The following is an 11,798-nucleotide window of genomic DNA, read 5'->3' as shown; positions in this document are numbered from 1 at the left end:
CTATTATTTTCACAATTCTGCTATTTACTTATATAACAATGATACTTATTTGCATTATTAAAGGAATTGGCACAGTGGTTAAAGTGCTAGAATTATAATTACATTTTCTATGATTCCCTTAGCCTTACTATTGTAAATTCTGAGATGGACCTTTGAGAAGGACGTGTACGAATTTGTTCTCCATCCTTGTCCTAGCCAAGATTGTGCAGCGCTTATAATGACTTCATCACTGATGAGATGTTAAATCCTAAACTTTTTTCCTTTGGATCTTGTTGATCTGTTCAGAATATGATTTTAGGGCAAACACTGTTTTTGTGATTTTCTTTTGCTACTGCAATTGTTTCAGAATTTGCTTGTTCAGGTAACTGTAATCTTTGTTTAATTTACAGTTAATGGAAAAAAGTATCTTAAAAACATACACCTTCTGTATAATGATAGTAACATTTATATACAAAAATATTTTACATATTACAAAACAATTTATATGAATACAAAATAATTCACAGCACATAAATAGTACACCACTCTACTAAACATAAAAGTCAAAACATTGGTAGGATGAGCAACAACAAAATGTACAGCATCATTTTGTAAGAATGTGTAAAGTTTAAAAATTGTATGTTGTTTGGGAAAATTATGCCTATAATAAAATATGGCAAAGGATTCACCTTGGTTATGGTCTTCAACATTGAAGACACTACAATGTCAACATCTTCCAAAAGATATGGATTTATGTTTCTCTTGGTGTTTTGTCCTTTGTAGCTCTTTAGTGAGGTAACTATTGTATTAAACATTTCAAAACACACTCCTCATTCACACAGAATTACTTATATCATATAAATTCATATTTTGTTATAGCAGATATTGTATTGACAGGTCTGTGAAATCAACTCTTCTTTTGACACTGACATGTACAAACTCATTTACATTTTAATACAAACAGGAAGAGTTGTTTCATACACATACAAAAAGATTGCCTGCTTCAGTGGTGCAGTAGCTAGTGTCACTGCCTACTAAAATCAAGACCTCCGTTTCAATTCTTAGAGATCCCATCAGATTCTTCTGAAAATGAATACTTTAGGAGAGGGTCTATGCATTTGGTTCAGGCTCATAATAAAGCAGCAGTGTCACTTGCCTTGAAACCCACTGAATTAGTAACAAGCCAGTGGGTCTGCACAGGGCCGTGAGTCACATGACATTTCTTTATTACAAAAATAAAAAGCAGTATCTGCATATAAAATTGTTCAGATGTAGTTTTGGTATTTCAATGTAATCAGCAAGATGAATGGAAATTTATATACAATGTAAGTCTGTTATAAGAACTCAAAATATATACAACGTGTTTCAATTCTTAACCTTACATCACTACACACACAACACACACACAGAACATTAACTTCTGATCAAAAAATACATATAGATCAGTGAATCATTGGTAGTGAATCACCTCTCTCTCTCTCTCTCTCTCTCTCTCTCTCTCTCTCTCTCTCACACACACACACACACACACACACACACACACACACACACACACACACACACACACACACACACACATTCTTCCTGACACTCACTCACTGAGATGCTCATCAAATGCTGATTTTTGCCCAGTCTTTTCATAATAATGCATAGTCAGATAGTCAGTTTGGTTTATGCGATATGTAAAAGCTATTAATACATCTTGAAACCCCATACTTGGCCCTATATGTGCAACCATTTTTCACTTGCTCTTAATTAGAGAACATCTCACTTGACTCAAGTAAAATCCCCTGATTATGCATTCAATACTGCTAAAAACAACATGCAAAATGTATTCTCATATACATAATACTTATTTATAAGTGTGATTAAAGCTTTATTTGTAACAAAATTGGGTGTTCAGTAAAGCAGAATGACAATATATGTCACTGATATGTTGTTGATATGGCACAGAAATGATGTTGCCTAGTGAACATATAATGGATAGAGTTTTGCACAATGTAAACAGCAGCTTCCATTGTTATGTGAAATGAAGATAATTTCAACAATGTACTTTAAAGTTATTTATCAGTATTTTTTGAACTGACTTGCTGAATGCTGTTCTCCATGGAACACTCTAAATAAATTCAAAACACAGAATATTACCTTATAATTTCAATGGAACAGTGAGTTGGTACACATATTTTCACTTCTTGTCTTTCAGTTTCAACAGTGACTTATCCCCTCCTAAGGGACAAGAATTACTGATAATAAGGACAGTCAAGGCTGATCAAAAGGAAACAAATAGAAATAATTTTATCTCCTCTTTCTGAGCTACTATCAGAAATTGGAAGAGAACATGTTGATGCCATACATACAACACACATGGTGCTTCTTATAACTACTGCATGAAAATGAGAGCATCATGACTGGTGGCAAGAGTGCTGAGATGTATTCGGTATACCAAAAGTAGTTAAAGCTAATATTCAACATTTGTCCACTGTGCCAGTTAAGACAAAGTATTATTTTAGGACATATGCTTTTGGCTTTGGAAAGTGAATTTCAGTTAAAAATGTCCACAGCTTATAGCTTTTCTCTGCTTTCAGCTGCTAACAAATGAGAATCCTTGTTGTATTCATCATTATGGAGTAACCCTGTTTTCTCTTCACTTGCAGCAGTGCCTGGTTCTATACCAGTGCTGCTGTACATTGAGTCATATACCGGATTTGCAAAATTGCCAGTCTGTAAAAAAAAAAAAAAAAAAAAAAAAAAAAAAAAAAAAAAAAAAAAAAAAAAAAAAAAAAAAAAATAAAAAATAAAAATAAAAATGAGAGACAAAATTTGAAATAAAGAAAATATACATCAGATGAATGGTTTTTGCAAATTTACACTAGATAATAATTAAATGAGAGAGAGAGGGGGGGGGGGAGGTGATGGTGGTGGCTTGATTAGGGGTCAATTTCACAAGATGCAACTCTCAGTATGGCTCATAGAAACATATGTGGAAAAATCAAACACTTCTAGCTTTTTCAGCCACAAATCTGCTCTCTGGGTAGAAAGGAGGAAAAGAGTTGGGGTGGAGTAGGAAATAAGAGTAGAGGGTCACTCTCTCATAAACTATATTAAGAGAGATGTAAGTTTATTTTATCAGCTATAGTGAAAAAAAATGAAGAACACATTACTTTTATCATCTGATAGCAGTATCAAGCTTTTAATACCTACAGCTATAAAGAGCAAAAGGACTACAAAAGAAAGGTTTACAAATAAAGAATGGAAAATTATAATGAAGTCTGCTAAGGAAATAAACAGCTTATTTTTATATATACAGCATTGGACAGTTTATATTAAATGTAAATGAATAATTATAAATGAGATGTTGTTTCAATAAAAATGCAGCAGAGCCAAAGGTTTTTAACAAAACTGACATGGCAAGAAATCTGTTGAATCTACAATATAACCCAGCTTTTATGTTCCCAGAATTGTTTTCCTGCTGCTTATGACATTTTTTATCGTTCCTGCCAAATTTCCTATGCCCACAAATTAATTTTCACCCAATTTTGCATCAGCATATTTATAATTTTCCCACAATGAGAAAGTGTTTGTGGAGAAAAAATGTTGCTGGCATGATGTTAGACATCCAATAGTGTTTATAAAGATTACATGGTTAAGCTTCTTTACACCAGAGTGCTATACTCAGCGGATATCAAACGGTAAACATGTAACAGTTGGAACAATTCGTGCCGTATCTCCAGCCACTGCCCAAACTATATTTGGCATCATGGATGATGGAAGTAACTAGATTCGTTTGAATAAAGCTATAATGACCAATCACAACCATTTCCAAACTGTCTCTACTATGCAAACACATTTTTGTAGTGGTTGTGATCACCACGACACCTTTACCGAATCATATTTAGTGTGTTTCAGCTTTTGGCCACTCGCAGTGCTAGCTGACACCGTCATTCACTTTTGCATTGCTCAAATGTTTGTACTTTATAATATAAACACAGTGCTGGTTAAGTAATGTTTTCATGCTGACCAAAACGTGTTTCAAGAATTTGTTGTCAAGTGCAGTATTTATGTATGATTTTTTTGTGATTTTACATAGACAAGGTGGGCGATAATTTGTGTGTGTGTGGTTTTCTACATAACTGAGGAGGCACAGTACCTGATAACCTCAAAAAGAAGACTACAGGAGAGACGCAGAACAACACATGCAAATGCAATGCAAAATACTTGTCTACAATATTTGCACTTGATAATAAGAAAAAACTCTCGAAATGTGCCACGCAAAGCATGAAAAACTACATAACTAGTGCAGTATTTCATTATTTAAATGACAAAAGACAGCTACAGCCTTTAAAAAACATTGATTATAACGTATGAAATTGAGTAAAACGTTCCTACTTTCCAGACAATTGTCAATTCTAGTTACATCAGCAGTTTTTATTAGATAATAAACCTTTATTAGGTAATAAATAAGTCCCTGACAAGTCTTTTGATGCATGTTATGTATGTATATCACACATTAAGTGCAAAAATGCAAGGGGGTATCCTATACATAACTTCTATAGCTTAAAACATTATTTCCCACATTTTACATTTTCCCGCATTTCACACCATTTTTTTAAAGCCCCTTGAAAAGTGGAAAGGTGGGATTTCACAGTATTAATCATACTGAAACAAAAGCACGTGTCACACAAACTGGCAATGGCCAAGAGAGAGGTGTGCTGACTACATGGCCCTCTATATTTGCATCTCGTGACTCCATGCAATGCAGATGTCACAATGCTCAATTGGCTCCTTTGGGCCTTCCGAGGCCTCAATTTAGTTTAATTTAGAAAGAGCTGCAAAAGGGTCCAAGAATCCATACATATTATAAAAATGTACATACATAAGTCTGTGTTTTACACATCTCCTCCTAAATCACTGGACCGATTTTCAACCAAATTTGGTACACATATCACTTATTGTCCTGAAAGAATTGCTATGGGGTAACCACCACTTCCTATCAAATGGGTGGTGATGAAAAAGCAGTGTAGCCCACAACACACTTCATCCATCCATCCAATATTTCAGAATGAGAGCACATATTAACTTCCAACAAAATTTATACATAATTTCACACCTTTACTAAAATTTTTCTTGCTGACAACCCCCCCCCCCCTCCCCCACCCCAAAAAAAATGAAAGAAAAAAAGGTTATCACACACTCCTTTCTCCTGTTCATGCAGTAAAACTGCTGCATGAAGCATGACACTTTTACTTATTATGTCTTTACTACTAACTTTATTTGCCACACACTTTGCAGACAGTATCCACATACATGTCTGAATCTATCTACAAAAATATGTCAGTGTACAACACACAGTTTAGTTGATATGACATCATAAACATTGAGCTACGTGAAAATCAAAGCACAGGGCAAAATTCAATAGAGATACAAGTGAAATTTGTGTACAAATATGTGTGAAATATGTAAAATATATCTGAAATATGTTTGACATTGTCTATACTGTCAAGGGCATGAATAAAAAGCTCATACTGAACCCCTGTAACAGTTTCAACCACATTTGGTACACATATTAGTTAAGATCTGTAAAGAAATATTTTGGGGGTAAGAACTACCATCTTCTTCATGTGGTGGGGTGGTAACATGGAGAGAGAAGGGTGGGAGGAGGAGACAAACAGAGAGGGGGAAGGACATGATAAGAGAGAGAGAGTGGGGAGTGGGAAATGGACAGAGAGAGGTGAGAGGAGGAGATCGACAAAGGAAATTCAGTCATTTTGGACTAAGGAAAGGGGGAAACTGCTACAACTGACGTGGGAGCAATGTTGTAAAATATGTGGTGGAAAGCAATGGTGGAACACAAAAAGGTTGAAGGAAAGGCAGGAAAAAACACTATAAATAAAATACCTTTAAAGGAACTGAATAATACTTCAGATAAGACAAAGAAGAATAAGTGTAGATCACACCAAATCCTAGAATATGAAGCTCTGATTTAAAAGACTTTTCTTTGTTTCAGTGATGCAGAATTATGGTAGACAGGAATTTTCGACTGTTTGTACCATGCTGTCTCGACTGTTTGTACCATGCTGTCACTCACGAAACTATGAATGAGAAATTGTGCTATTAATAAGCATATACATCTTCTGATTCTAATTATTAAATGTTAAAATAAGGACAGATAATTATTGATCTCTCATATAGCAGCATCATAGCTTGCAAGGCTGGGACGTGAACCAGATCCAGATCAAAGTGTTGTGGTAGATTAATGAATGTTGGCCCGGTACACCAACCAGCCTGAGAGTGGTTTCTAGGCAGTTTTCCACATTCAAAGAGGCCTCCAATCCTCACCTCAGAAAATAAGATATATAAACAATTAAAATACGATAATAGAGAGAGGGAAAGAGAGAACACTGTTTCCATCGCTTAGGTAAACTGACAGTTGTAACGACAGGGAGAGCTACCAGCCACAACATAAAATAAAATAAATTTGCCAAATAATGAAAACAGCAGACCACATATGACAGGACAAATCCTAGGATATGAAGAGTACAGGTAATAGTTAACATCAAGTTTGAAAAGCAGCAAAATGGCTTCTGAAAATTCATGTTGAATATTGATAAGGCCTATACAACAACAAATAATAGATAAATAACAAGGATATAGCTTAAAAGTAGTGTATTAAGTACATCAATTCTTGATTTTGAAGCTACAGAGGCAGTAGGTGCTAACCACATATGTATGTGAATCATGTTTATTTACAGAATGAGATTTTCACTCTGCAGCGAAGTGTGCACTGATATGAAACTTCCTGGCAGATTAAAACTGTGTGCTGAACCGAGACTCAAACTCGGGACCTTTGCCTTTCGCAGGCAAGTGTTCTACCAACTGAGCTACCAGGAGTGCTAGTTCTGCAGGGTTAGCAGGAGAGTTTCTGTAAAGTTTGGAAGGTAGGAGGTGAGGTACTGGCAGAAATAAAGCTGTGAGGACGGGGCGTGAGTCGTGCTTGTGTAGCTCAGTTGGTAGAGCACTTGCCCGCGAAAGACAAAGGTCCCGAGTTCGAGTCTCGGTCCGGCACACAGTTTTAATGTGCCAAGAAGTTTCATGTTTATTTACGTCCCACCTACAGTTTGGTCAATGCTCCTTCTTCAAATTATAAAACCGACTAATATAGATTACAATAGCATGGACACACTTAAAAATGGAAGACCACATATTTGTCAATGCGAACTCCTGAGAATTCATTAGAACGAATTTGAAAATTTCGGCAAATGAGACATTAGTGTAACAATGAACCAAAACATAAAAAAGTGCCTAATTATGGTATGGTTACAGTGATGAAGAAAGGCAGGCTAAGAATGTTTGAAGCCAAGGTATGGAACGGATGGACAGGGTAAAAAAGAAAAATGGAAGAGAGGAGGAAAAATGGAGAGGGGAGATTGGAAAGATTGTATAAATTTGGGACTAACAGATTTTCAAACCAATGGCTTCAGAGGGCCATAAAATGTAAGAGGGACATTTTTTTGATGGACATTTCAAAAGTTGGTTTTGTGATTGTTTCTGTAGGAGAAGGTGGTAAACCAAGTGTCATGAACAAATGCCATATCAATCCACATCCATTGCTGGTTCAACAAGACAAGAGGTGCCAGTGAAGGAGGACTGGCACATGTGCAGAGTGCTGAAGAAGAGTAGCAGGAGATTGGCATGCCCAAGGCTATTCAAGTACATGTCACAGTGGCAGACGGACATGTGCTAACAATGACATTTTGAAAAAAACAGGACTTCTGCTGGATGTTCGCGTCATTCTCACACGATATTTTGACAGCATAACTCACTGTCTTTTTCAGGTGCTACATGTGAGTGGTACTTAGGCAGCTCGAGTCCCATAATTATGCCTGTAAAGTGCTCGGCATAAATACAGGACTCGATCCGTCCAAGGACCATTCATGGGTAGCAACTGAAGAAGACAGCGAGCTGTTCCATCGAAATATCATGCGAGAGCAATGTGAACATCCAGTAGAAGTCGTGTTTCTTCAAAATGTCAACAGATCACCAGGAAAGCCTGAAGAATATCATGTACTAACAATGTGATAACCAATGGTAGTGCGTGCTGTTATTCAGTATGAATGGGCTTGAGTGGAACTACTGTGACCATCATCCATAAATGACTACAAACTGTGCATGGTGAAGAGGTCATGTCTTGCCAAATGGTTGGTCACTGTTGTTGCACATTCAGAGAAGGAAGGAAGCTGTTGAGGATGAAGACTGAAGTTGATGTCCCTCCACATCCATAAATGAAAGCAACACTGCTACAATACAGGACACTGCTTTAGAGAACCAGCACGTAATAGTGTCAGATGTGATATCCACACTGCATATTGGCCATGCTCAGGCCCATTGCATGCTCCATGGTAATGTGAGTCCTGAGAAAGCTGACCCTGGATTACAAGAGTGCAAGAATTAGAATCAGCATCAAACACCTGATGCAGTATGTGTGAGAGGAAAATGAGTTCCTTTTCAGAATCATTACAAGTGATGAGATATGGGTGCACCACTATTCCCAGAATCCAAGGCCACCTCAATAATGTGGAAGTATCCCAGTTCATCAGTGAGGGAAAAATTCTAAGTGTCAGCCTTTGCAGGAAATGTTCTGTTCACAATGTTCAAGAATGTGGAAGGTGTGATTTTCCTTGATTTCCTCCAGCAAGAGACCATCAATAAGGCACCCTATTATGACAATCACACCAATCTTAGGTCCACCATTTGAGAAAAGAGACGACAGCAACACAAAACCACACACTGCAAGGCTCACACAAGATCAGATTTATCACTTTGGATGGGAGAGTTTGGGTCACCTGGCCTACAGCCCCGATCATGGCCCATTGGACTTTCACTTGTTCCCTGCATTGAAAGCTGTGCAATTGGGATGTCACTTCCACACCAATGCAGAGATGGAGCAAGCTGTGTGACAATTCTTTGCATTGTAGAGCACTAAAGTTTTATCAGAGTGGTTTCTTCAAACTGATTGCATGCTGTTACAAATGTCTTTATGTCACTGGTGAATGTATTAAAAAATAGTGCAAGGTGTATAGTGCATGATGCCATTGTGTATTTGTTTTTGGCGATAAAGCTTCCATGTGAAAAAGATGACAAAACTTACTTTTGGAACATTCTTTGTACTTGGAGGAAAAGTATCTATTGACCTATTCAGTTAATAGGAACTGTTTATTTATTTATTGTGGGTTGGTGTGGGGGATGTCCTTGCGGAAAGAGTCACAATGTATTTTTAAATTGTGCTGTGTTGAGCAGTATGTTCCCAACTTAGTTGGCTATGGTTGCTGGTCAGCAGAGTTTGCAATTTTGATTCTACTATTGGGGCCTATTTGGTGACTGAGTTACACAGAATACTGCATTATAACAACAGCAGAGTTCATAGGTGATATGGCTGCTTTCACAGATGACTCCAATTGTTGTCCAGTATAAATTACCTAATACAGGTAGAAGGTAGAGGAAGGTGGATACTTGGTATAGTTCCTACACCTGAGTTGCATACAATCATCCATAGGATATCAAGTAAGAGAAGCATAATGAATTGATCACAATAATACACAGATTACGTGAATGACAGAATAAAACTTTCATATCCTGTATCTTGAAAACTATAGTCTGAATTTGAAGTTAGCAAGCAGTATCATTAGCTTTATTATGTGACTGTCACACACACAGCACTTCACATTGAAGGTGTGTAGCAGTTTTTCCTTGTAATTACTGTGATATACTTCTTTTTCTTTTAAATAATTTATAAGGGTAAAACTGCTTACCTTATCTGCATCAAGTGTAAAACTCCTATCCAGAACATCTCCTTCATCTTCAGCATCTTCACGCAAGTACATAGGATTACTTATTTCCACATTCTCCTGCATCCTAGTGTGCATGAATGGCTTTCCACTACGAATAACAGAAATCATAATCATTATTTGTACGCTTCATTATTTGTTACAGACGAGATTACTTAAAGGAATATGTTAATTTCAATGTTGCTAAAATTAGACAATAAATATTTATCATTTATCACAGCACATCAGTGAGCAGTCTGTTCATTCTATTTTGCCATATCCATGGAGAGGAGAAGTATCTAATTATTACTAAGAGTTATAAATCATGGCCTCACAAGCAGTAAAAACACTGCCATTTGTCAGCAACTGGGAACCTAACACAAACAATGTAAAAGAAGACAATAACAGGAGATAAGTTAACTAGTGAGTAAATTAAAGCGTATGCAGTGGGAAATACCAACCTAACAGCAGTAACACAGGTGACAAAACCCTCATAAATCAAAACACAATTACAAGAAATATATATTGCCTACCACTGACTACCAATCTATATTATTTACAGAATTATAGCACGGGAATGCGTAATGGTACAGTTTTCTTTTGATACATCCACAGGTGTCACTGAATGCGGTTATGGAGGGGCATGTGGCCAGCATACCGCTCTTCCGGCCGTATATCAGTTTACAAGACTGGAACCGCTTCTTCTCAATCAAGTAGCTTCTCAGTTTACCTCACAAGGGCTGACTGCACCCAACTTCCCAACAGTGCTCGGCAGACGGAATAGTCACCCATCCAAGTGCTAGCCCAGCCCAACAATGCTTAACTTTGGTGATCTGATGGGAACCGATGTTACCACTGTGGCAACGCCGTTGGTTTTTGCAGTAATGTAGTCATGTGTATTAATGACACAGTATGGTTCCAATTAAAAAGATTTTCATGTGCTTCAGATTGTAATTATCATTAATATCAGTCATTCACAGTCTGCAATACATCCTGTTCTGTTCATAAATCATTGATTATGTTCGCAAGAAGCTTAGGCCTACTGTTTCATACGTTACAGTTTTTTTACACAATAATTTTATTTGCCAATATTAAATTATATTTATTGTGTCTTTTAACAATGGTAGCTATGTAACAGTACACTATTTACATGAATTGGGCAGTTCACAATTGTTGAATATTTCTGTTATCAAATTCTGCTGCTGTACGCCCTTTTCAATTTCTGATGATCTCATCATTAACAACATGTTGAATATTAACCTTCATTCTTTTTACTATTACGTTCTTTTGGCTCCTTACATTTCTTGCTGGTAGCATTATCAAAGCAATGACATCACTTTCATTGGTTATAACAAAATTAAGTTCCTTTTAAGTTCCCATTAATATAAACAAACTTTTGAAGGCAAAGGCCCCTTTGGTTTCCAATTGAGTAGTATAAGCAACCACAATTGTGATTCTGATATAGGAAACCATATTTCAGCAAGTGTCTTGCCTACATATTTTTGTGAATGAAATCTGTTCCCAATCGTCAAAAAATATTTATGAAATATATATTCAGCAGTTCTTTCTCTGATTATTGGTGATCAAGCTTCAACCTTTCTATCAACAAGAGAAGTTTGTTGCAAGAAAGTAATCTGGACTTTACTTCAGCTGAAGCTTTGTTCTTTCTCCATCAACAGATTGTGTAGCCACTGGGATACAAACCACCACCATTAAGCAATAGATTGACATTGTTACAATTGATGTAAGTAAAATATCACATAAGCAATTAAACCAATGTTGGATATTCTACAGTACTAACAAAATCATCAGAGGGTTTATTTATAAAAGCGTTTTTTCTAACTCTTTTTTGGCTTAAAATGACTTGAAAATAAATGCGGGATCCTTTTGTGATCCTTAGAACACTCCTTTCCAACCAACGACACTGTTGCTTCTTCACAGTGGACACATAATATTTTATTTTTCATTGGATTTTAGAAGCATATTATTTACTCTACC

At 36.5% G+C, this 11,798-nt stretch overlaps 1 protein-coding gene across 2 annotated transcripts in view; it reads right to left on the bottom strand.

Moving 5' to 3' along the window:
- Nucleotides 1-429: 429 nt before the first annotated feature.
- LOC126278124 (low-density lipoprotein receptor-related protein 1) overlaps nt 430-11,798 on the bottom strand; it is a 688,899-nt gene continuing 677,530 nt past the window's right edge. For both annotated transcript variants that reach the window (XM_049978010.1, XM_049978009.1), the window contains 2 exons: nt 9,786-9,912; nt 430-2,700 (listed from right to left, as the gene is read on the bottom strand). In XM_049978010.1, the coding sequence (XP_049833967.1) occupies nt 2,542-2,700; nt 9,786-9,912 (286 nt within the window). In that variant the 3' untranslated portion in view covers nt 430-2,541. The remainder of the gene's footprint in view (nt 2,701-9,785; nt 9,913-11,798) is intronic.

Source organism: Schistocerca gregaria, chromosome 6, assembly GCF_023897955.1.
Source record: "Schistocerca gregaria isolate iqSchGreg1 chromosome 6, iqSchGreg1.2, whole genome shotgun sequence".
In the NCBI taxonomy this organism is placed as follows: domain Eukaryota; kingdom Metazoa; phylum Arthropoda; class Insecta; order Orthoptera; family Acrididae; genus Schistocerca; species Schistocerca gregaria.
The sequence above is the reverse complement of the archived record's forward strand: the minus strand, read 5'-3'. Positions and strand labels throughout refer to the sequence as shown.